General features: G+C 35.9%; 6 protein-coding genes across 6 annotated transcripts; 5 read left to right on the top strand and 1 right to left on the bottom strand.

The window, feature by feature from the left end:
- Positions 1–520: 520 nt before the first annotated feature.
- On the top strand, positions 521–3662 carry LOC131616385 (uncharacterized). The gene is made up of 2 exons (XM_058887704.1): positions 521–592; positions 726–3662. Exon 2 carries the CDS (start codon positions 1188–1190, stop codon positions 3660–3662), a length of 2475 nt encoding a protein of 824 aa, XP_058743687.1. The 5' UTR covers positions 521–592; positions 726–1187.
- A 48-nt stretch (positions 3663–3710) lies between these two features.
- Positions 3711–8160, top strand: LOC131616386 (uncharacterized). The gene is made up of 13 exons (XM_058887705.1): positions 3711–4303; positions 4791–5143; positions 5233–5541; positions 5622–5738; positions 5839–6156; positions 6234–6491; positions 6573–6647; positions 6728–7013; positions 7127–7318; positions 7403–7470; positions 7605–7686; positions 7776–7871; positions 7956–8160. Exons 2-8 carry the CDS (start codon positions 4796–4798, stop codon positions 6872–6874), a joined length of 1572 nt encoding a protein of 523 aa, XP_058743688.1. The 5' UTR covers positions 3711–4303; positions 4791–4795; the 3' UTR covers positions 6875–7013; positions 7127–7318; positions 7403–7470; positions 7605–7686; positions 7776–7871; positions 7956–8160.
- Positions 8161–9660: 1500 nt separating this feature from the next.
- LOC131619920 (disease resistance protein RUN1-like) lies at positions 9661–12910 on the top strand. Its single transcript, XM_058890957.1, has 5 exons — positions 9661–9945; positions 9993–10703; positions 10873–11148; positions 11249–12025; positions 12137–12910. The coding sequence occupies exons 1-5, from the start codon at positions 9661–9663 to the stop codon at positions 12725–12727; spliced, it is 2640 nt and encodes an 879-aa protein (XP_058746940.1). The 3' UTR covers positions 12728–12910.
- Positions 12911–13501: 591 nt separating this feature from the next.
- On the top strand, positions 13502–15393 carry LOC131619918 (uncharacterized). The gene is made up of 2 exons (XM_058890956.1): positions 13502–14323; positions 14393–15393. The coding sequence occupies exons 1-2, from the start codon at positions 13639–13641 to the stop codon at positions 15391–15393; spliced, it is 1686 nt and encodes a 561-aa protein (XP_058746939.1). The 5' UTR covers positions 13502–13638.
- A 3198-nt stretch (positions 15394–18591) lies between these two features.
- LOC131616384 (disease resistance protein RGA2-like) lies at positions 18592–23825 on the top strand. The gene is made up of 3 exons (XM_058887703.1): positions 18592–20000; positions 20151–23018; positions 23206–23825. The coding sequence occupies exons 1-2, from the start codon at positions 19954–19956 to the stop codon at positions 23002–23004; spliced, it is 2901 nt and encodes a 966-aa protein (XP_058743686.1). The 5' UTR covers positions 18592–19953; the 3' UTR covers positions 23005–23018; positions 23206–23825.
- LOC131616389 (uncharacterized) lies at positions 23473–24245 on the bottom strand. Its single transcript, XM_058887706.1, has one exon. The coding sequence runs from the start codon at positions 24093–24095 to the stop codon at positions 23508–23510; it is 588 nt and encodes a 195-aa protein (XP_058743689.1). The 5' UTR covers positions 24096–24245; the 3' UTR covers positions 23473–23507.
- Between the last annotated feature and the right edge of the window lie 2425 nt (positions 24246–26670).

The raw sequence follows: 26670 nt of genomic DNA, 5'->3' as shown, positions 1-26670 counted from the left end.
CTTTGTCATTATATCCAAATCAAATCCCACTCTCCTTTGATTGTAAGTCAGTTCCTTCACTATGCTTCTATTGCTTGCTTCTTCTTCTGGATACAGGCTCAACTCTCCATCACTCACATAAGTTAATTCTTCCGATTTCTCTAAATAACACGATATCACGATAGAGGACGGTTATTATATTTTGAAAGTTAAAGAAGATGTTTGTGTTATTTAGCTAAATCTAAAGGGAGTTGAGTGTATTTTCCTCTTTATTTTGTTAGACATCAATGCTGCCCCGTTATGAAAATACATGCTAAATTGTTGTTTTCTCATGAGATATAATTGCTCCACCTTGATTTCTCCATTTGTATGACTCGACTATGATTTGTGGTCGTTTTCACGACGTTGTTTTGACATGCGTAGTTGCTGCCCCGGTTTCTAAGTAGTTGTTAAACTTTGATTTACCTTGCGGTACTATGTATCTAGAATTGCTATAACATCTGGGTTATGATTATTTTTCAGGGGATATTAAAGATTTTTTAAAAGAATATCACTAGAGACATCAGATTAGCTTACGGTGTGTGGTTCCAGAAGTTTCTGAATTTCTCTAAAGGTAATTAGTTATTCTTTTGCTAATATAAAAATGTATGTCAAAATAATATTAATCTATTCTTAATCATTGTAGTTTGTGCTACAGTTTGCATATAGTTTCTTAATCATTGTAGTGTGTGTGTTTAATTTTACAGTTACTTTGAAGTCTCTGGTTTCTACTTGTACAACGCTGATTCAAACCTACCTATCTCCCACATAAAGTCTAACTCAGGTTACTATCCCTTTCTTCTTGCTTATAGTTTGTTATTTTCTGCTTATAGTTTATTGTTTATGGTTCTATTTAATATCAATTTAGTGTCTCTCAACCAGTTTTTTGGTTTGTGGACTTATATTACCTTGAAATAAGGTAATGTCTTCTTTAAGAAATCGGGTATTCTGATTAGGTATTCTGATTAGGTATTCTATTATGATGATAGCTATTTATTATCTTGACAGAATTCCTTAGTACCTGATAGAGAAACCAAGAAGCATTTGTTTAGCTTAATTAAGACATGGATAAGACATGGATGAATTCAAACCGATTGTCGAAAGAGTACGAGAAAGGGGTATAGGAATTCGTTGAGTTTGCGGTTGCGCACTCCGAAGACCCGCTTCGAATGCCGTGTCCTTGCTTGGGTTGCTGTTATGGGGGTAAGGTTGACGGGAATAAGTTGACATCCCATTTACTACGGTTTGGAATTGATAGAAGTTATACATGTTGGACAATGCATGGTGAGAAAAGTAACGGGAATGCTGAGTCGAGTTGTAATAGGAAGTATGCTTCAAACGACGATTGCACAGACACATACGAGTGCGATCGAGTCGAAGAGATTGCAGAAGCGCTTGAAGAAGATCTTGAGGATTGTCCCAAAATGTTTGAGAGGTTGGTAAGCGATGCAGAGAAACCATTGTATGATGGTTGTTCAAAATTCACAAGATTGTCTGCGGTGTTAAAGTTGTACAACTTAAAGGCGGACACTGGATGGTCGGATAAAAGTTTCACAGAGTTATTAGCCCTTATGAAAGATATGCTACCAAAGGATAATGTTCTTCCCAATCGAACGTATGAAGCCAAAAAGATGTTGTCCTCTATTGGCATGAGCTATGATAAGATACATACATGTCCAAACGATTGCGTTTTGTTTCGAAACGAGTATGCAGCGTTGAATGAGTGTCCTAAATGTGGTGCCCCTCGATATAAGAAAAAGTTATCTCCTGCTAAAGTCTTATGGTATTTTCCTATAATTCTGAGATTTAGACGCATGTATCGTAGTGAGACCGATTCAAGACACTTGACTTGGCATGCAGATGAAAGAATTATTGATGGAAAGTTGCGACATCCGGCAGACTCACCACAATGGATGAAAGTTGATACTGATTATCCTGAATTTGGAAAAGAAGCAAGAAACCTTCGGTTGTCATTGTCTACTGATGGAATGAACCCGCATGGTATTCAAAGTATCTCGCATAGCACATGGCCTGTGATTCTTATGATTTATAACCTACCTCCGTGGCTATGTATGAAGCGTAAGTACATGATGTTATCTATGCTAATTTCTGGGCCTAAACAACCAGGGAATGACATAGACGTATACTTGGCACCCTTAATCGAAGATTTAAAGTTTTTGTGGGAGAACGGTGTGGAGGTTTACGATGGGTATAGGAAGGAAAGTTTCAACTTGAGGGCGATGTTGTTTGGAACAATTAATGATTTTCCAGCATACGGAAATCTATCCGGGTACAGCAATAAAGGTCAAAAGGCGTGTCCTGTTTGTGAAGACGAAACCGATACGACACGATTGGAGCTTTGTCAGAAGAATGTCTTTCTCGACCATCGTAGATTCTTAAATTCTAATCATCACTACCGTGGGTGGAGAAAAGCATTCAATGGAAAGGCCGAACATGGTACAGCCCCGCCTTTTTTGTCAGGTGATCAAATTTTTGAAAAGGTGAAAGATATGAGCACTCAGTTTGGCAAGCCTTTTGCACATTCACTTGTCAAGGGTGGGTGGAAGAAGAAGTCAATTTTTTTTGAACTTCCATATTGGAAGTCGTTGTACGTAAGACATTTCCTGGATGTTATGCATATTGAAAAAAATGTATTTGACAGCGTCATAGGTACGTTACTCAATATACAAGGAAAGTCTAAGGATGGCCTTAACATAAGGAAGGACATGGTAAACATGGGAATGAGAACTGAATTGGGACCCGTGACGAAAGGAAGACGAACATATCTGCCACCTGCTGTTTACACTCTATCTAGAAAGGAGAAGAAAACATTGTGTAAGTTCCTCAGTGAAGTTAAAGTTCCAGAAGGCTACTCTTCAGATATTAGAAGACTTGTGTCCATGAAAGACCTCAAGTTAAAGAGTTTGAAGACGCATGATTGCCATGTTATAATGGAACATTTTTTACCAATAGGTATACGTTCTATTCTGCCAGAAAAAGTAAGAAGCGCAATAACTAAGCTGTGTTTCTTCTTCAGGTCTATTTGCAGTAAGGTGGTCGATCCCGCGATCTTACCAACATTGCAAAAAGAGATAGTTGTTACTTTATGTGATCTTGAAATGTATTTTCTTCCCTCGTTTTTTGACATAATGGTTCATCTAGTCGTTCATCTTGTGAAAGAGACACAATTGTGCGGACCAGCTTATATGAGATGGATGTACCCTGCTGAACGTTATATGAAAATATTAAAAGGGTACGTGAAAAACAGAAGTCGACCGGAGGGTTGTATTGCCGAACGATACGTTGTTGAAGAAGCGGTTGAGTTTTGTACTGAATATCTGTCAAATGTTCAATCAATTGGACTCCCCAAATCTCATATTGTCGAAAAAAAAGAAGGAAAAAGGCTAATTGGAAATAAAGTTGTGACAGTATCAATGGTCGAACGGGATCAAGCGCACTTGTATGTTCTGCACAATGAGATTGAGGTTGAGTCGTATGTTGAAATGCACAAGGTTGTTCTCCGAGATTTAAATCCAAATAGAAATGAGAGCTGGATAGTACGAGAGCACAATCGAAGTTTCATACCGTGGTTTAGGGATCATATTTATTCAAAGTATCGTTCAGATCCTGCTTCAGTAACATAAAGGTTGAGATGTTTAGCCTATGGTCCAAGTGTAATTGTGCTTTCTTATAGCGCATACGCAATTAATGGATACACATTTTATACCAAAGAACAGGATGATAAAAGTACTATGCAAAATAGTGGTGTTACCTTGGTAGCTGAAGCAATGCACATATCAAGTGCGAATGACTTAAATCCGAAATTTGCAAATTTGTCATATTTTGGGGTTATCGAGCGCATTTTGGTGTTTGATTACGCGAAGTTTCAGATTCCTGTATTTGGTTGCAAGTGAGTTGAAAATAATAGTGGCATACGAATGGATAAGTCAGGATTTTTGCAAGTGGATCTCAATAGGGTAGGGTACAAAGATGAGCCTTTCATTCTAGCCTCTCAAACTAAACAAGTGTTCTATGTCAATGATCCGACAAGTACGAAATGGTCTATAGTGCTTTTATCTAACAAAATAGTTGATGAAAACATTGAAGATCAAGGTGATATTGGTGTTGGCATTGAATCTTGTACAAGAAACGATCAAAATGAGAATGAATCTTGTACTAGAAATGATCATAATGAGGGTATTTGGATCAATCCAACCGTCCACGTTGTTAAGAGACGCGTAGAACACAATCCTACCAAGAAAAGAAAGAGACGTTAGTGATAAAGGTAATAGTATACATATTCCGACTAATTTGCTTTATTCAATTTGTACCAATTGTTTTATTCAATAGTATAGTACTTATTCAATTTTGGTGCATATTCTCGTTTTGTACATAACTTTTGAACCATGTATCCGTTTGTCGACTTCTTTACATGTAACTATACTATTTTGACGATTCCGGAGCTGCTCATGCACTTATCTTTACATTTCGGGACTGTTTTTCTATCGGTTTTGCTTCTGCCCGTAATCAAAAGTCGGGCTTAGGGTCTGAATTTCGGAAAACCGACTTTATTTTTGAGTCCGTGGGGACATTTTACCATAGCCGTGTAAATTTCGTTCAATTCCGACAACTTTCTTTTTTGACGCTTATTTTGATTTGTACCGATAGAATTTCCCGATTTACTTGTACATGCATGGTTTGACTTCCATTGACTTGTATAGATTGTTAGCTTATTAATAGTGTACTAATGTGCTTTAATTTGTTTGATACAGGTTCAATGGCTCCGGATAGAGATGCTCCACCTGAAAACTCACAAGAAAACTCACAAGAAAGAGATGCTCAAGAAAGAGATGCTCTGGGTGCAAATGCTCCACCTGATACTGAAGCAAAAGAAGTTGCACGAGGCATCACCATTATGAAGGGAATCGTACGACATAGAGACCAAGGATTAGTATACCATTTGGAATGGAATTCTGAAAACCAACCAATTGGTCCTAATTCTGCAAAGTTGACAAACTATATTGGTACACTTGTTCGTATGCATATTCCAGTCTCCGTAGCTAAATGGAATCTCAAAAGCGAAGAGTTGGATGCGAAAAAAAAAGCGATTTGGGACGAGCTTCAGGTATATATCATATATGGTTGTTGTTATTATCTTGACGATAAATTGTTTAAATTACTTATACTAACACACTATGCGTATGTTTTTTATAGAGGACTTTTGACATACCAGATGATCGTAGACACTACATACTTAGTTTGGCCGGGAAAAGATATAGAGGGTGGAAAGCTTTTTTGACAAACACCTATCTTAAGGATAAAGATGGAAACTTTCTTGAAGAGGCACCGGGACGGCCAAAAAAGTATGAGATCTTCATTGATGAAAAAGATTGGGTTGAGTTTGTAAATCAAAGAGATGAAGATTTTCGAAAAAGGAGTGCCACGAATAGTGCGAGAGCATCCAAACCCGCGTATCCATACAAAAAAGGGCGTTTGGGATATGCACGCTTAGAGGATAAAATTGTAAGTAAATAGAAATGCGTTTTAATTAATTGTCTAAATGTGTTTTATTTGACGATTTTATCATTTGTGTCAATGCATAGTTAGAGGAGTCTAAAAGTGAGGAAATTTCACTTCCTGAACATGTGTTGTGGAAGGAAGCTCGTGTGGGCAAGAATCGAGCTGTCGATCCCGATGTTCAGAGAGTTTATGCTGAATGTGTAAGTATAATACTGTGTCTTTAATTAAATCAAATGTTTTTTAATATATAAATGATTTTTTATCTCCACTAATAATTATTGAAATGTAAATGAATTACAGGAGACATTGTCGCAATCGGTGTCCACCGGTGAGGACCAGGATGATAGGAGCATACTTAGTAGAGCACTAGATGCTCCTGAGTATCCCGGTCGGGTGAGGGGTAAGGGTCATGGTGTGACTCCAACCTCTTTTTACAAGCATCCTAGGAGAAGAAATCCTTCAAATGAAGAAGTGTTGCAAAAATTGCAGGAATTGCAAGCACAAGTCTCTGAATTGCAAAGAGATAAAGATATGTATATGAGAGAAAAGTGCAATACTGCATCGGTGAAAGAAACTAGTGATAAAGCTAGTTTCAACTGTCAAAGAAAACTTCCCAAGGTAGTTATAAATTTCTTTTCCTTACAAATTGTTCTATTTTATTAACGATAATGACTTTATATTTACTATTGGTTTAGGGCATTTCTTTTTGCCAACTATACTTATCGTCACCGTCTTATCGCCTAGTTGGCAAGGGAAAAGTGCACAACACTGTGGGAGATTTATTTCACCATAGACCGCTCCCGGATGGACACCTGAAAGTATCGGTGGATGTTGTATTAGATCATGATGCGGTGCTACCGGTACCTGACATGGTCTCAGAGACGACATTGCTGCGAGATGCAATAGGGTCATTTGTTGCATGGCCCTCGGAGCTCATTATCATTGGTGATGAGGTATATTCAAAATGAATCATTTAGTTTTCGAATGTCAATTTTGCACCGTTACGTTAATTATTTTTTACATTTTAATTTTAGACTGCTCCTACAAAACCCGCAATTAAGGGCAAAGGGATTTTACAGGAGGAGGAGTCTGTTGCATCACTAAAAGAGGTACATTTAAGGTGTTAATATATAATTTGAATGTAAAACTCCATGATTTTATATTTTATCGATCGTTATTTGATTTTTAGGCATCTGCTCGGGAGTCACAACAAGTGACACAGGTCGTTCGTAGCGTACCGCCTAAGGGTCCTCCGAAGCAAGCGGCAAAAAAAGGTGGTGCTTTTTTCCTCGATATCGGACGAGGCTCGGAACACTTGTTGATATGTCCGATTTGAAGGAAGGTGCTCTCCGTCAAATCAATATGGAGGAAGGTATCTTTGGTGTTGAATTCATTTCACATATTGCAATAGATGACTTGGAAGAGATTTTTACGCAAGAACAACTAGGCGTCGCTAATATGCACTCGTACATCCGGTAATATTCACTCATCCGATATATTATTTAATTAGTCGAACAATTTATTTACACATTATGTTTATTATGTTTTTCACTCATCCGCTAATATGTTTATAATGTTTTTATTTAAGGTTGTTGCATGACAGAGTGTTGCGCGGGACTGCATTGTCAAACAGATTCCGTTTCGTGTCTTCCGCCCATTGCAGCGGAATGACAATTGATTCGGAACCGGAATCAGTTAGACAGCGCTTAGTCGATAGATTCATGTCATCCGGCAATACAGAAAGTCTGATTCTTTGGGCGTATAATACCCGACCAGTAGGGTTAGTTTCTCATTCTTGGTTTATTTAATCTTTGTTTCTTTTGCGTAGCAAAATTTTTATATAACCTATTGTTTTAATTTATAGAGCACACTAGTTGTTGCTTGCTATCAACCCGATAAGAGAAGTTGTATATTTTCTGAATTCGGTAGATGGTGAGTGGAGCAATTATCCGGCTATGAAGGAAATTATTGATTTGTAACTGGGATCGTTCTAAATATTCTTGTATATTTATATATTTAATTATTTGTGAGATTGATCTAAATATATGCTTTTATATTTTTGTTAGATCAATACAAGTGTTCCGAAGTCAACGAGACGCACAGGTATCCCGGACTAAATCAAACAACATTACTTGGATCAAAATGCAGGTACATTATTTTTCATAATTTTGCTTATAATATTTATGCTACTTGATAAAACAAGACAACTATAATTTCTTATTTGTTTTTCTATGTAGTGTCCGATACAGCGGAACAGTTCAGACTGCGGATACTTTGTTTTGAGGTTTATGAAAGAAATCCTTCAAATGAATCAATTAGAGATTCCAATCACGGTATGGATTTATAACTTAATTAGATAACTTCTTATAATTTATTACATTTAACTAAATCATTCATATTATGTTTTTATTCTGTAGTACTTTGACGAATTCCGTGCTGCTTCTTACCCGAAACTTAAGTTGGAAGAAATCAAAGAGGAATTGTGTCAATTTTATATTCATCAGCTATTCATGTAGTAGGATTTGTGTCGATTTGAAGAGAATATTATAGTACTCCAGAATATATGGTTACTAACTTTGTTCATATTGTTGCCAATTAATATTTGAAGTATAATATTGTTGATGTTAGAGATTTAGTTTGATTGACATAATGATGTATATATATAATTTTGGATATTATAATGGTATTATATTAGTATATATATAGTCCTACCTATGGTTGAAAATATATCGTCGAAAATATATTACTGGTCGAAAATATTACAGGTTGAAAATATATTACAGGTTGAAAATATATTACAGGTCGAAAATATTACAGGTCGATCTGGGAGGCTGAAATTATAGGCTGCACTTTAAAATATCTCATTTAGCAACGACAGCGCTTTTAAAAAGCGCTCTTAAAGGTCCACATACGAAAGCGCTTTGTTACAAAAAGAGCAGCCAAAGATAAAAAAAAGAAGAAAAAAAAAAACGCAACCTACCAAAGCGCTTTTGGAAAAGCGCTCTAGTAGGGGGGCTACCAGAGCGCTTTTTCCAGCAAAAGCGCTCTTATAGGGGGTCTACCAGAGCACTTTTTCCAGAAAAAGCGCTCTTATAGGGGGGTCTATCAGAGCGTTTTTTGTGTAAAAAGCGCTCTTATAGGGGGGTCTACCAGAGCGCTTTTAAAAGCGCTTTCGTTACCTACGCCAGCGCTGGCTATGAGAGCGCTTTAAAGCGCTGTAAAAGGCCAAAAAAAGCGCTTTAGAAGCCCTTCCGTGTTGTAGTGTACGGAACCATCTGAAAGCTCTAAAACACAAAAATGGCGTCTGGTCACTGTTGCAAAGTGTTAAAAATCTCATTTTGGTGGTTTGATCGTCCGTTTAACACATCAAACAATAACTACATTGTCTCTAAACTATGTTTCTAAAAGTAACTAATGATTTCTATATCTAAAAATTGATTTAAACTCTATTACGGGAAATACTCTAAAATAACTAAAAAATATACCGATTAAATTGAGTTTTGAAGTTGTTGGAATGTGTTAATCGTTGATGTTGACGGTAACTGTCGAACTCGAGAGAAAAAAAATAAATTCGATGGAAGTTTGATTTTTGAGGTTGAGAGAGTTTGAGAGTTTTGAAATGAGAAATGTGAAGAATGGGGGAGAAGAAGAGTCTGGCGCGAATATAACATCAAATGCTTCTGTAGATGTATCTACGGAAGCTTCCGTGTGTGCATCTATGAACAAAACAAAATTTATAAAAAAAAAAATTACTTCTGAAGATATATCTACCAAAGCAGGGAACGTCTTAGGCAAGTCGCATGGTGCATAAGAGACCCGTGGGATGGGGTAAGATATTCTATAACGATTTTCCAAATTTTAAATTTTTCTCCTTTTAAAATAATTTATTTAAATAAAAGAGTGAATAAATATTTTTATAATAGTTAAAATTTACAATAAGGACAAAAAAATTATGAGTGTGTGGTTCTGGTTCATGATTCTGGTCAAGTCGTTGGCAATGATCATCATGTTGAAAATGTATAATTGAAGGAATCATGTTACTACAAATTAATCTGAACCTGTTACTCTATCTTCACCATTTCTTCTTAATCTCAACTTCATCCACCCTCTCTAATCGAATCAATGGATTATATACACGACGTGTTCATCAACTTTAGAGGGAAAGACACACGTCAGAGTTTCGTTTCACATCTCAATGCCGGCCTCACAAATGCAGGAATCAAGACCTACATCGACAACCAGCTTCACAAAGGAACCGAGCTTGGACCAGAACTGTCACGAGCAATAAAAAGCTCCCGTATATCTATACTTATTTTCTCCAAAAACTACACTGAGTCTAGTTGGTGTCTTAATGAACTTCAAAAAGTCATTGAATGCCACTTAACTCGTGCCCAAATTGTTGTTCCTGTATTTTATGATGTTGAACCTTCCGTTGTGCGCCACCAGAAGGGTGATTTTGGACAAGCTTTGAGAGCTACTGGAAACTAACATTTGAACAGTTAAAATCACTATGTGGGAATCCTAAATTGTTTTGTCCGGGAAGTGTATTAATCGTTACAACCAGAGATATACGCCTACTTAATTTATTTAAGGTTGATTACGTGGGTACAATGAAGGAGATGGACGAAAATGAGTCCCTTGAACTTTTCAGTTGGCATGCTTTTAGGCAACCTGTTCCGATAAAAGACTTCCATGAACTCTCAAGGAACGTAGTTGCTTATTGTGGAGGATTACCAATTGCTCTTGAAGTCCTTGGTTCTTACTTGTATGAGAGGACAGAAGAAGAAGAATGGATAAGCGTCCTCTCAAAACTAAAGAGGATTCCCAATGATCAAGTGCAAGAGAAACTGAGAATAAGCTATGATGGTTTAAAAGATGATATGGCAAAGGATATATTTCTTGACATATGCTGTTTCTTTGTTGGCAAGGGCAGAGCCGATGTTACAAAGATCCTAAATGGCTGTGGACTTTATGCAGATATTGGAATAGCTGTTCTCGTAGAGCGGAGCCTTGTAAAAATTGAAAAGAATAACAAGCTTGGAATGCACGGTTTAATAAGAGACATGGGAAGAGAGATTGTTCGAGAAAGTTCAACAAAAGAGCCTGGAAAGCGTAGTAGATTGTGGTTTCGTGAGGATGTTCATGATGTTTTGACAAAAAATACTGTGAGTGCTTCCTCTTTATAAATGTGAAACTTTTGATCGTCCTCCATAATCTTATCGAGATCATAGAACTTTTTTTTTTTGAATCGTTTGCTCTTACAAGTCTTGGATTAAAATTCTAGGGTGGTTTATTTTATTGTTTTTGCTCTTATAAGTTGTATTAAAATTCTAGGGAATAGAAACTGTAGAAGGATTGGTTTTGAAGGTGCAAAGAACCAGTAGAGTTGTCTTAAGTACTGATTCTTTCAAGGAGATGAAGAAACTGAGACTTTTACAACTTGATCATGCCATCCTCATTGGAGATTATCGGTATCTTTCAAAAGAACTGAGATGGATTCATTGGCAAGGATTTACCTTCAACTATATACCCGATGATTTTTATCAGGGAAGTCTAGTTGCTATTGATGTAAAATACAGCAGTATGAAACAAGTGTGGAATGAAACCAAGGTATGCTATATTGCTATTTTCTTTCCGAACTCAAAGTTTGATGACAGTAGTATTTGCCTCACCTCTCTAATTTTTCTTTTGAACATTTATCATCTTGCAGTTGTTGGATAAACTGAAAATTCTCAATGTTAGTCATTCTAAGTACTTGAAAAGCACTCCTGACTTTTCAAAAGTACCGAATCTAGAAAAGCTCATTATGAAGAATTGTCCAAATTTGTCCGAGATACACAAGTCTATTGGAGATCTTAGGAATCTACTTATGTTGAATTTGAAGGACTGTACAAGTCTTGGCAATCTCCCAAAGAAGATCTATCAATTGAAATCATTGAAAACTCTTACACTTTCTGGTTGTTCAAAGATTGACAAGTTGGAAGAAGACATTGTGCAGATGGAATCCTTGACAACACTGAACGCAAAAGATACATCAGTGACTGAAGTTCCGCGTTCAATATTAAGATTAAAAAGCATTGGATTTATATCCCTATGTGGATATGAAGGTTTATCACGTGATGTGTTTCCTCGTCTCATTTGGTCTTGGATGACGCCAGCCATGAATTCCCTACCCTGTATATCTCCATTTGGGGACAGTTCTTTGTCACTAGTTTCCTTGGATGTATCAAGTAATAGTATGGGCTATCAACCGCCAATGCTTAGAAACCTTTCAAAACATAGAAGTGTTTGGATTCAATGCCGGTCAGTGATGCAACTGACTCAAGAATTAAGAAATTTTTTAGATGATCTATATGATGTAAGTTTTACCAAGTTGGAAACAGCATCACATGCATCACTTATCTTAGACATTTCGTTGAAATCGCTTTTGATTGAGATGGGAAATTGTGACATGGTCATCAACACTCTTGGCAAGAGCATATCACAGGTTCCTTCTCAATCCTCTATCGTTTTCCGATCTTTAAGCGAACGTCGGTTTTATGATTAGTTAAGTGCACTACTAATTATGAAACTAACTAAGCATGTGCTCATGGTACAGGGATTTACAACCAATGATTCAAGCAATTTTTGCCTTCCAGATGACAATTATCCTTCTTGGTTAGCCTATACATGTGAAGGACCTTCAGTACTATTTCAAGTTCCTGAGAATAATCTTTGTCACATAAAGGGAATAGTTTTACGTGTTGTTTATTCATCAACATCTGAAAACACGGCAACTGAATATCTTACTAATGTCTTGATCATAAACTACACAAAATGCACTATCCAAATATACAAGGGAGACACAGTCATGTCTTTTAACAATGAAGATTGGAAGGGTTTAACATCAAATCTAGGACCTGGTGACAATGTGGAGATTTTGGTAGCTTTTAGGCATGGATTGATGGTTAAGGAGACTGTTTTATATCTAATATATAACCATTCAGTTACTGTGGAAACTAGTTCATCAATCAACGTGGAAACGAAGATATCGCCGGAAGTGAACTTGCAGCCATCATCCATTCTGAATATGGAGCCATTACTTGATATGAAAACCGAACCATCACGGAATCCAAATGAGAAAATATTTTCAAGACTTGCAAAGAGAATGGGAAAATGTTTGTGCATAAACCAAAATAGAGGTCTCTAACAATTTTTGATTGAGTATGCCTTTGTCATCATAAAATGAGGTTGTTCTAACTGTTATGCAGCATTCATTTGGTTAATGTCTTGTTTCAGTTGATCAGATTCTGAAAGTCTTTGTAAGAATTCATTTCTCATTAGGCTTTGAAGCGTAGTGAATGATTCTGTATTTCTAAGGTTTGGTGTTATTGTGGGGAATTTCAATAACACTATTTTTCAAAGACTATAAAAAAAAATCCAATTATGTGGAAATTGATATTTTTCTAACGAGTAATGATATTTAGTACGAAGGAAATTGGAGAAGAAATGCAAGAATGTCCACATGTCACTATATTATAGGAAAAATTTTAATTTATTTTTAATTTAATTTCCTTTTTAATAGGAATCATGGGGTGGTGGTGATAATGAATGGTTGAGATTTATTCTTGCTTTTCTTGTTTTTATGTTTTCTTAACAATTATCATTTTCCTTTTCTAACATATTACTTTTCTTGTTATGTCACATTACTTGTTTAGTCACTTTGCTTGTTATGTCACTTTGCTTGTCATGTCACTTTACTTGTCTTGTTTTTTATAATAATTAGATTCTTGCTTGTCAAGATAGTAAAGTAGACCAAATCTAATGATGTCTACTATTTAGAATAGTGTTGTTTTGAATTTTACTTCCACTACAACAAGTAAGTTCATTGCTTGGTTCTATATATTTGTCACATTATCATTTTCCTTTTCTAACATATCATTTTCCTTCAAAAAAAAAAAACAATCTTTATTATTTTGTAATTTCTATCCTTCTCTTCTACACCACTTTACCATAACATCTATTTTTCTTACATGGTATCAGAGCTTCATTGATCTTAACGGGTCTGTGAGGAAAGAAAACCAACTTGATAAAATTCACAAAAACCTTTAAACACCATAAATGGCTTCCAACACTAGTTCTTTACCTCCACCTCCTATGTTTGTAGGAGAAAACTATCATTTGTGGGCTGCAAAAATGAAAGCTTATTTGAGAGCTCAAAGTTTATGGGATATTGTGGAAAATGGAAGCAACCCACTACCTCTTCCAAATAACCCAACAGTAGCTCAAATAAAAAATCACAATGAGGAAGTGTCTAAAGAAGGAAGAGCACTTGCCATAATACATGCAGCACTACATGATGATATATTTATCAAGATCTTGAATCTTGAGATTGCAAAAGAAGCTTGGAACAAGTTGAAGGAGGAGTTCCAAGGAAGTGAAAGAATAAAGAAGATGCAAGTGCTGAACTTGAGAAGGGAGTTTGAAGCACTAAAAATGAAAGAAACCGAAACTGTTAGAGAATTTTCTGACAGAATTTCAAAGGTTGTTTCACAAATTAAATTGCTGGGAGAGGAACTCAGTGATCAAAGAGTTGTGGAAAAAATTCTAGTGTGTCTTCCAGAGAGGTTTGAAGCAAAAGTATCCTCTCTTGAAGAAACTAAGGACCTTTCTCAAATCACACTTGCAGAGCTTGTTAATGCTTTGCAAGCTACTGAACAAAGAAGATCTTTAAGGATGGAAGAAAATGTTGAAGGTGCTTTTGTGGCCAATACCAAAAGCAAAAATCAAAACTACAACAGTTTTGAGAAAAAGTATTTTGGTGAAAAGAAAGGAAAAGGAAAAAGGGAGGAATTCAACAAAAAAGGAGAAAGTTGGAAAAAGAAATTTCCACTTTGTCAATATTGCAAAAAAGATACTCATTTAGAAAAATATTGTTGGTACAAGCCAGATGTTGAATGTAGAGCCTGCAATCAACTTGGATATGTGGAGAAGGTTTGCAAAAATAAAGTAAACCAACAGGAACAACAAGCCAAAGTTGTTGAATACCACCCACAAGAGGAGCAATTATTCATGGCTTCTTGCTATTCTGTCAATAGTAGCAAAGAAACATGGCTAATAGATAGTGGGTGCATTAATCACATGCCTCACAATGTTGGCATTTTTAAGGAACTTGATAAGTCCTTTTACACCAAAGTTACTATCGGCAAGGGAGAACATGTCGATGTCAAAGGAAAAGGTGTTGTAGCTGTTGAAACTCCCTCAGGTGTCAAATATATTTCAGATGTTTTATTTGTTCCTGAAATAAATCAAAGTCTTTTAAGTGTGGGGAAAATGATGGAAAAGAACTATTCATTGCATTTCAAAGACATGAGATGTACTATTCTAGATCCTTTTGGATCTAAGTTAATGACGGTTGAAATGAGAGGTAAAAGTTTTCCAGTAGAATGGAAACAAACAACCATGCATGCATTTCCAAGTACTATTCGTAACTCCTCCTCACGGCATAAAAATTTTGGTCACTTTAGTAACTCAATCTTAAAACAAATGAGTTTTAAATTTTTTTGTGAACAAGTTGGAGTCCGCCATCAATTTACTGTTCCTTACACTCCTAAACAAAATGGAGTAAGTGAAAGAAAGAGTTTGGAGACCAAAAAAATTTTTGTTAGAAAAGATGTGAAGTTTGATGAGTTCTCTAAATGGAATTGGAAGAAAAGTCAAGCTGGAGGTCCAAGTAAGGTATTACCTATGGATGATAGTTTGGAAGATCAAAATTCAGAAGATGGAGGAGAAAATTATGCTAGTGATGTTGATTTTTCAACACGAGGTACTAGAATCTTGGATGATATTTATGTCAGGTGCAATATAGCTAATTAGAGCCTACATGGTATGTTGAAGCTGCTAATGTTGAAGAATGGACATGTGCCATGCATGAGGAGATAAAGATAATAGAGAAAAATCAAATATGGTATCTTGTAGACAAAGGAAATCAATTTGGAGCATTGTAATTCATAAAATCAGATGTCAGACATAATGACAAAATCTCTTTTCAAGGGAAAGTTTGAAGAATTGAGATCAATATTTGGAGTATTCAAGAAAAATCTCAAGGAGGAGTGTTGGAAATTGATATTTTTCTAACATATTACTTTTCTTGTTATGTCACATTACTTGTTTAGTCCCTTTGCTTGTTATGTCACTTTGCTTGTCATGTCACTTTACTTGTCTTGTTTTTTTATAATAATTAGATTCTTGCTTGTCAAGATAGTAAAGTAGACCAAATCTAATGATGTCTACTATTTAGTCTACTATTTAGAATAGTGTTGTTTTGGATTTTACTTCCACTACAACAAGTAAGTTCATTGCTTGGTTCTATATATTTGTAGTACTTTCAACTTAATGAAATATATGAAAAACAACATATCATTTTCCTTCAAAAAAAAGCAGTCTTTATTATTTTGTAATTTCTATCCTTCTCTTCTACACCACTTTACCATAACATCTATTTTTCTTACAAATTATTGCATTTGGTCATAAAGTCAATCTGTTTTTCGACACCATCAACCTCGACATCATTTTAAATTACAAGTAATATATATTTATATCTATTAATTTTCACTAACTTATATTTTGGTTTTTCTTGTTTTTGTAATATTGATATCATTTGGAAGGAAGCTTTTAGAGTCTTTCAAACACCATCCGGAAGACCTTCTAAACTAGTGTAAATATTTGCTTGATTATGTTTCATTTACATGCAATGATTTTAGATATGGTGTACTCTGATATTATCAATCCAGTATTTGAGAAATCAAGTGTTGTTAGTCCAGATGCGAATATACTAGAGGTTGGTGAATTGATTGTTTAAATCCCGATATCGTTAAAATTGATGATGTTGGGAAATATTTTATCACTAAAAATACGTTTACATTGCATGATAATATGCTTAAATGAGTTTGTACAAAAATTGTTAAGTTAGGTTTGGATATAGTTATCGAGAGATCTGATTCTGACTCTAATAAAAAAAACTTTACGTTGTGATGAGTTGTGAAAGATGTGATCACACCAGATCAATGAAATGTAGATGTTCTTTCAGGTTGCTCGAGAACTATAGGATGACAAATGTTTAGAAATTTATGACCACCAAAACTTAAAATTGGAAACGTCCATAAATCACTACGTAAGATATCAAATAGCATCAAAGTTATATTTTGAGAATTAGAAAATGGCAATTTAACTTGTTTGCCTAAAACACAAGACTCACAAATAACAGAAGAACTAAAAGGTTCGCAACATATAAACTTATTTTTGCAAAGGGAATTCAAAATAGACACGCACTGATGACCAGGACAGCTGTGTCAAAGACTCGACGTAAGACCGTCAAAACTGGAGGGAGTGGTGACATGATATAGATCGTCACGATTGTCACATCTCATGGGAGGGATCCTTGTCAGAAAATTGAATACAATAAAACCAAAAGGGTCAAAGGAAATAGAGACATTATTGTCAGTGGTGAGTCGTCTCACAGAAATTATATTTTTAATAATTTCCAGGGCATGCAAGACATGGTTTAAGTAAAGGGGTGTTTACCAATGATTTCTGACAAACAACCGCTAGTCCTCCAAAGTGTTTAAACAATCTGGTTACTCGCAGGATCGACTAGATTGATCCTAGGACATAGTCAAATAGTGTTTCAGTGATTTGATTCATATTCAATAATCTTTCTAGTTTGTGAATATATACAACTTTCTAGTGTAAATTGCAACAAGTAAATGACTTTAAAATGAAATAAAGTAAATGCATAAATAACATGACTTTCAACTTTAAATATAACTTTGCATTGAACAAATAACATGAAATGTAAATATGATCTTCTTCACACATACATTGTTTCAGCAAAGACTCTTTTCTCTCACGCTGATACTTCGAGTATTTTTGTGAATTTCGTATATTGATTCGAACATATCAATCTAAACAATAGCATTCTTACTTATACTATTTCGACCCCAACGGTCTCTACATAGATTTCTGCCACGTTCGACGTTTCGAACGTTTACTTCGCTTCAGATGTTCTCACGTGTCCGCTAGACAAAGTCGTTCCATTTGAATTTCAAATCTTCCCGCTTCAGCATTTCGACTATGTCAGCGCTTCCGTCGAAGGATACTTGTAAAAGATTACAAAAGTTACTCTTGGTCGAATAACATCTCTTCCAAAGAGAAAAACCCTTAAATAGATCTATGAGAACTATTTCTTTATCATAATCCAATACTCCAAAGTATTACAATTCTTTAGTCGAAATCTTTAGCTAACAAATTGTCCCCAATAAATGGCTATTTTGAATTCATGCAGAGATAGGCATTTCTTGTGATTTTCTATTTCGACTGCTTTATTAGTTCTACAGTAATAACCGTCAATCAATCGTGGTTTACCTTCTCAAAACGTCTCATCGAAACGTGCGTGCAGTTATTATTCATCATAACTTCCCACTCCCGAGGAAACTAAATAGTCATTTTACAGTTGTCCTTTAAAACGGCTGGCACGTGATCCAAGACTTCTGACAAGTGTAACCTACTCTCGCAAGCTAACTCTATAAAAACCCATCATCACTTTCTTCTTCTCTTTTTACGCAAACTTTATCCATTGAAGAGCGGTAGAGTCAAGAGTAATCCACTGTTCATACACGGAAGTAGAGACATCTATCGGTGGTTTCTTGTCCGTAGAGGGAACAATATGATATAGAATCCGATGAGAGAGGGCATAGATGCGGAAGAGCTCGACCCATTTGCCATATTGATCTTTTTCCATCTCAAGAATAATAGGAATGTGGTTCTTGATGTTTGAAACAACGAGAACGAGATGAAACTCTATCTCTGTGACTGTCGATGAGGGAGGAGAGGTTATATGTGGTGTGGTATGTATTATTTTTTATTTTTCAAGAGGATTAATTATTATAACTATTGTTTTTAGGTGGTATACAGCTGTCACTCTCTTTTTAAGAGGTGTTTTGCTTTGGAAGTGATTTCTTTGACTTTTCAACACTCTTTTTCCCATTATTTATTAGTTAAATATTTTCTGGCCCCACCACTTCTTCTCATCTTCTTCTTCTCGTGTCATCTTTTTCGTGCTTCTTCTCATCTTCTTCATTTTAAAAAATTAGGGTTTTTTTCTTAAAAATCGAAAAGAAACAGATGCACCACACTTTTAAATCCGGAGCCGGGAAAATCCCGCGATCCGCGACTCGGGAAAGCGCCTGTAGCGTTCCTTACACCATCTCCGCCACCGCCCCCTGCATCTCGCGCGGGTGGGGGACGCACCGCTCCAGGGCGCCGCTATAGCGGCCGTCGCGGCAAGGAATGATAACTCTGGGGATCAGTTAGTGAGGAAGATGATGACCTTGAATTTGAAAATATGTGGCATGTATCAGATATCGGTGACACTTTAGGGAGATACATCTCTGGAATCTTTCGGCGATGCATTTCTGGACATTCGAGTTAAATAAATAATGTCTCATTTGCAACGTCTTTGTTAGGGTAATTTTAAGTGTGTCCGGAGATGCATCTCCAAATGTTATGGATATTTTTGGATTTTTAAGGATGTGGCGGTTTAGGAGGCCGCTGAGAAAGGCGGCGATGGCGCAGAGATAAGGGTTTATTTCAGAGAAAGGGATCCGTTAGTGAGGAAGATGATGACCTTGAATTTGAAAAATACGTGGCATGAATCAGATATGGGTGACACTTTAGGTAGATACAACTTCGGAATCTTTCGGAGATGCATCTTTGGACATTTTTTCGAGTAAAATAAAGAATATCTCATTTGCAACGTCTTTGTTAGTGTAACTTTAGGTGCATCTAGAGATATATCTGCGAATGCTAGGGATATTTTCGGATCCTGCTAGAGATATTTTCGGATTTTTAAGGATGTGGGATCCCCCACCCCCATGGGTTGAAAGAGATATCAGCTACCTCAAAATCAATGTTTGGGGCTATTGTTTTCAGATAAAAGGGTCAAAACCAAAGGTTACACAATTTGTAGAGAGATAAAAAACAATTATTTTAGCTTTAAAAGGTATAGAAATCAACTTGTGTATCAGATTTATACTCCCTCCGTCCCATAATGAGTGACCCAGCACACTATTTCACACCGTTTAAGAAAAGTGCATAAAAATAAGAGAAAGAATATTGTTTTTACTATAATACCCTTATAATGTATTGGAAATTGTGACATCTTTATTAATTAGAGGGTAGAATTGGAAAAATTGCATTGAAAATTGAGATACCCTTGTCAACAAAAGATTAAAAAAGTCCAACTTCATTCCCCATTTCTTAATTTTCTATTTGTACAACGTGCCCACTAGTATTTTTTTTAAAGAATAATTACAATTTTCTATCTGCATCTTTCTGAAGTTCCACTAATTCGATCTGATTTACTTTGCAACTATAATAATGGTTGAGCAAATTCCATATGGTGTTGCTACTAGCCTCATTAACAGGTGAGTTCATGTTCAACTCTTTTTCTGCTATTCCTTCCATTCAAATCATCACACTCACGGAAAATTCTTATTTAGACACAAACATATACATATGATGCATGGTTGCTTATTATTACAGTCAAAGTGAAAACATTTGGCTATTGTTAACAGGTTGGCTTCGGCGGCCTTTCATGAATTTGGAAGGATTTATGGTGTTATGGATGAATTGGAAAGGCTGAAGAATACTGTTGAGGCCATCAGAGCTGTGCTTCTTGACGCCGAGGACAAACAACAACAAAACCGTGCCATACAGATATGGATAAGAAGACTCAAAGATGATGTGCTTCTTCCTGCTGATAACTTGCTAGATGAGTTTCTTATTCAAGATATGAGACACAAAATGGAGGAAACTAATAAGAACAAAATGACCAAGGTACTTCATTCCTTATCTCCAACTAGAATTGCTTTTCGCCACAAAATGGCTCATAAGATTGATAAAATACAAAAGAAATTTGATGATGTTGTGAAAGATATGTCTGGGTTGAATCTGATCCCAAACGTCGTGGTGGTTGAACATAGTAACAGTGTAAAGAGGGAAACTAGTTCATATGTGTTAGAATCTGATATCATTGGAAGAGAAGATGATAAAATCAAGATTATACGCTTGTTAAGAGAACCAAATATGGACCAGAATGTCTCTGTGGTTGCTATTGTTGGGATTGGTGGTTTAGGAAAAACAGCTCTAGCCCAATTGGTATACAATGATGGTGAAGTAGCAAAGATTTTTGAAAAGAGGATGTGGGTATGTATCTCTGATAACTTTGATGTCAAAACTATTGTGAAAAAAATGTTGGAGTTAGTAACCAAAGGCAAAATTGATGATAAGTTAACATTAGAAAACTTGCAAAATATGCTTCGTGACAACTTAACTGATAAGAGATACTTGTTAGTTCTAGATGACATTTGGAACGAGAGTTTTGAAAAATGGACTCAATTGAGGACTTATTTGATGTGTGGGGCTCAAGACAGTAAGGTTGTAGTGACAACTCGTACAAAAACTGTAGCACAGACAATGGGTGTAAGTGTTCCCTATACTCTGAATGGTTTGAATCCAAAAGAATCTTGGAGTTTGTTGAAGAAAATTATTACATTTGGGGATGAGACTAAAGGAGTGAATCAAATTCTTGAACCATTTGGTAAGAAGATAGCAGAAAAGTGTGGGGGTGTTCCACTAGCAATCAGAACGTTGGGGGGCCTATTACAGGGTAAAGGCGAAAAAAAGGAATGGATTGCTATTTTACAAGGTGACTTTTGGAAATCATGTGAAGATGAAGATAGCATCATGCCAGTGTTGAAACTAAGTTACCAAAACTTGTCGCCTCAACTAAGACAATGTTTTGCTTATTGCTCTTTATATCCTAAGGATTGGGAAATACAGAAGGATGAGTTGATTCAATTGTGGATGGCACAAGGTTATCTTGAATTTTCAGATGAAAAGGAGATCTTGGAAGATATTGGTAACCGATTCGTAAATATCTTCTTGATGAAGTCATTTTTCCAAGATGCTCAAGTTCATGCCGGTGATTTATATAGTTTTAAAATGCATGATTTAATACATGATCTTGCAATGCAAGTAGCCGGCAGTGATTGTTGTTACTTGGATAGTGAGACAAAAAGACTTGTTGGAAGTCCCATCCATGTAATGTTGAAAAGTGATGCTATTGGTTTGTTAGAGTCATTGGAAGCAAGCAGAGTGCGAACTTTAATTTTCCAGACCAATAATTCAAAGAGATGGAATGAAAAGGAATTGTCTGTTATTTCAAAATTCAAATACTTACGCTTTTTGAAGCTTTCAGATTGTTCTATAAGTGAGTTGTGTGATTCAGTTGGAAATTTAGAGCAGTTAAGATATCTTCAGTTATGGTATTGTGTAGGACTAAAAGGCCTTTTCAAATCCATAAGTAACATTGTTTGTCTTCAAACACTTATATTGAATGGGTGTGAAATAGTTGAATTTTCTACAAAAGATGTCTTAAGTTTAATCAATTTGAGAAATCTTCAAATTGAAAATTTAAAAGCATTTAAAGAGAAGAAGAAAACGTATGGATTTGGAAAATTAAGCTCGAGGGAGCGGTATAAGGATTTATTTTTTTCTAATTGGCTTTCTTCACTCAAAAACATTGTTCGAATATTTCTTAAGAACTGTGAAGGCGTGCAGCATCTCCAACCAATGGAATGTCTCCCATTCCTAAAGTATCTTTTTATAGGTGACCTACATGAGTTGGAGTACATATATTGTGAAGAGCCTCTTTTATCCGAAGAATTCTTCCCTTCTTTGGAGTACCTCGGAATATGTGGATGTGAAAAATTGAAAGGATGGTGGAGGGTAAGGGATGATAACTCTTCACAATCATATCATCTCTCCTTTCTGCCTTGTCTCTCTTACTTAACTATCATTGATTGTCCAATGTTAACTCACATGCCCACTTTTCCAAACCTCGACGAGAAATTGGTTTTCTGGGATTGTAATATGAACACATTGGAAGCAACATTAAACATGGTAAAATCAAATTCTTCGAATGAATTCCCTCCACTTTCCATGCTAAAACACTTGTTTCTTGGCGGACATGAGCTGCACGTTAAAACACTTCCAAATGATTGGATGCAAAATCTGACTTCTCTCAAGCATCTTGTTTTTTATTGGCTTCCAAATGAAACATTTCAAGAAATTGAAATTTGGTTTAAGGACAAACTCAACTATCTTCCTTCCTTGCAAAGTATTGAAATATCACATTGTTCCGATCTAGAGGCATTTCCAGCTTGGATTTGCAACCTCTCGTCACTTCAGCATATCACCATTTCAGAATGTCAAGTTTTAGTTTCACTGCCAGATGGAATGCCTCATCTTACCAACTTACAAACCCTTATAATCATTAGGTGTCCCCTCTTAATTGAAGAGTGCCAGACAGAAACAAGTGCAACATGGCCCAAAATTGCTCACATCCCAAACATAATCTTAAAGTGATCTTCTTATTAAAGGTACCCATATCCTCTTAAAACCACTTGCTAATTTTATTTGGTGTCTGTTGTTTGATTTTCTAGAACTTGAGAAGTAAATAGCTTCCATTATGTAAATGGCTTAGTTAGATATGCATTAATGTCCAACTAGATTGATTTTCTTTGTTAGTATTTCTAATCTGTTGAAAGGTTTTTGAATTACTTGTAGGATTCCACAAACTTCAAGAAGCCGCTTTGACATTCACATGAATGCTGTTGGAAATATAGCAGACTAGCAGCTGCAGTTGATCTAGTTGTTCTGAAATGTGTGGCTAAAATAGGATTGGTGCTCTTTTGGTATTTTATTGGTGTTGTATCTCAAAGTAATTTATGTAATAGTATCTGTTAATGCAAACTATGTTGCTTGCTGCTGTAATGACGGGGTTAGAAATATTGCAAAACACATACAACAAAGATAGTACCATATGAGGACAAATGTATGCCAAATCAAAATTTGTTGAAACTTCTACATTAGTTCAAGCACAAACACTGTCTCGTTCTTTTTGCAAGTTTTGTAAAGATATCTTTGTTTTTATTTACCTTCTGAGATGGATCCCTTCTCAAATTTGGTGATAGCTCCATTTTTACATTAGGTGATGGTTGCAATTTGTCTTCCTGAGATGGCTCCATATTCATGTTAGTTGGCTCAGTTTCTGTAATAACTGAATGGTCATATATTAGATAGGCAGCTGTCACCTTAACGGACAATCCACGCCCAAAAGCTACAAATATCTCCACATTGTCACCAGGCTCTAGATTTGATGTTAAGCCCTTCCAATCTTCATCATTAAAAGACATTACCGTGTCTCGCTTGTATATCTTTATGGTGCACTTTGAGTAATTAATAATCAAGACACTGGTAAGACATTCAGCTACTATGTTTTCAATTGTTGATGAATAAACAACACATAAGATTATCCCTTTCATGCGACAATCACTATCCTCGGGAACTTGAAAAAGTACAGAAATTCCTTCACTTTTATAGGCTAACCAAGTAGGATAATTGTCATCCGGGAGACAAAAGTTAGTGGGACAATTTGTTGTCAATCCCTGTATCATGAGCTTATGATTAGTTAATTATGTAGACATTAAGAAAATAAAGTAAAGGAGGTATGAATGAAGAAAGAAGATAGAACATAGAAAAACAGAAAATGGAACCGATATAATAAACTAAAAAACCTTATCTCACTTCTATGTTACAAGTCTAAACTTATCATTTAATCTAATCTATTTGATCGATATTCTCGAATAAGTCCACATATTTAGGGAGTTTTAGCTTCAAAGTAAAAAAAATGCAAATGAAAAATTCGAGAGGCGGGAACAAATACTACTGTAATAAAACTGAGTTTGAGAAGAAAATATTATACTTTAGCTTCCTTCCACACTTGTTTGATACTGCTGTATTTTACGTCAATAACAACTAGATTTCCCTGATATAATTCGTCAGGTATATAATTGAAAGTAAATCCTTGCCAATAGACCCACCTTAGTTCTTTGGAAAGATACCTATAATCTCCAGTGAGAACAGCATGATCAAGTTCTAAAAGTCTCATTTTCTTCATATCCTTGAAAGAATCAGTACTTAAGATGACTCTATTGGTTTTTTGCACCTTCAAAACCAATCCCTCAACAGTTTCTGTTCCTTACATGTGATGAAAAAACAAAAGAAAAAAGTAAAAAAACCGTTTTTGTTGCTTGCTAGAAAATGATACGTACAGAGGTGCAGCTCAAGAACAATTGTAATGAGCATGACAGAGCAAACACACTCTAATCAAGCACCGAAGATTTTCCGGATATTATTTATAAGAGCAAAACAATTCAGAACGTTCTTACAGTATTTTTTGTCAACACGTCATGTACATCCTCACGGAACCACAACCTACTTCGCTTCCCAGGCTCTTTTGCCGAACTTTCCCGAACAATTTCTCTTCCCATGTCTCTAATTAAATCATGCATTCCAAGCTTGTTATTCTTTTCAAATTTTACTAGGCTCTTCTCTGCAAGGACAGTTATTCCAATACCTGCATAAAGTCCACATCCATTTAATATTTCTGTAACATCACCCATTCTAGAGAAAAGCTAAGAGAAATAAAAGAGACAAGTAAAATAAACTAATAAAATAAAGACTTTTTCATTTCTTTGATTGATACTCTAAAATGTGTCAAAGACACTACATATATAATGCTCTTAATGGATAAATAACTAAAAGCCCAAAAGCTATTAAAAGCCCAAAAGCTATTAGAATATTCTAGAAAACATTATATCATCTAATACATCAAAATACTAATTAAATTAATAATAATTTCTTCTATTAAACTCCCTATCAATTTGTATCAGACACAAGATAATATGTCGTCCCCACAACTACAAACTCAATATGAAACTCTGCCTCATATGAAGCCAAACCTCAAGCACATTCTCAGCTAGGGGTTGCAAAACGGGTAGTGGCCCATCAAGCCGGCCATCGCACCCGCCAAAAAATGGCGGGTTAGGATTTCAAGTACGCCGCCCACCAAATGCCGCCCCCGCCAAAATCCGCCGTCTGCCAAAGCTCGTCCTGCCAAAACCCGCCAAACCTATTCGTTCAGTTCGTTTAGCCTTAAGCCCGCCACACCTATTCGTTTAGTCCGTCTTGCCTTAAGACCACCGTTTTTTAGTTAATTCTAGTAATTTCAATTCTTAATAATTTTATTTTATACATTTATTTGTGAATATATGCAATATTTTTAAAAGTAAAATTTGTTAAAAGATGCTTTATAAAAAATTATTCGAAAAAATAAGTGAAAAATTTAAGACACCATCATTGGTAAAGTTCGATAGACGCAGTTACCCATGTGAGCATGTGGCCTCCATCAATATTTAGATGGACATCATCAGAGAGCGCTTAACTTTCTGAAGTTCAAGCACCTGTATGAGAGCTTTGGAGGGACGCAACCATGAGATGGTATATGGACCTCCCAATATTCTATGCCACTAGCTATCAGGATCTGGTGAAAAAACTATTCCATTAATTCACCTTAAGTAGGCACCGGAAGCTAACCACCACAAGTTTATTCAACATATGCCATGGTCTATCAGAAAATGTTTGTAAGAGCATTCCAGAACAGTCTCGGGGCAGGGAATTTCAATGAATCCATCCCCTAGGACCAATGACAATGTTGGTTGAGGTAATGATGCGAGCACAGTGCTACATCAAGCCCTCATCGTCGGCATGTCCCTTGCCCTGGAAGTAGGCACACCAACTCTAAAATCCAAAAGCAACTCTCAGATGGTGGCAAAATAAGTCCCGGCAAATACCATGCAAAGGACCCACAACTCATCAAATATATGAAGAAGGTACATGACTTGTCTGAGCGTTTCAAAACTTTTGTGATAATGCATGTGCTCAGAGAACAGAATTTCATGGCAGACCTATTGTCCATGCTTGCTAGTTCGAAGAAACCAAGGTTCAACCGCACAAGTTGCTAAGAGCAGATTACTACTGGCCTTCATTAATGAGAGACAACATGCAATTCATCAAGAAATTTGACAAATTCCAGAGACATGTCAATCTATACCATGCACCAACTGAATTGCTTCACTATGTGACAACGCCATGGCCATTTTATCAATGAGGCATTGAAATTCTGGCACC

This window comes from Vicia villosa, linkage group LG7 (assembly GCF_029867415.1).
Source record: "Vicia villosa cultivar HV-30 ecotype Madison, WI linkage group LG7, Vvil1.0, whole genome shotgun sequence".
In the NCBI taxonomy this organism is placed as follows: Eukaryota; Viridiplantae; Streptophyta; class Magnoliopsida; order Fabales; family Fabaceae; genus Vicia; species Vicia villosa.
The sequence above is the reverse complement of the archived record's forward strand: the minus strand, read 5'-3'. Positions and strand labels throughout refer to the sequence as shown.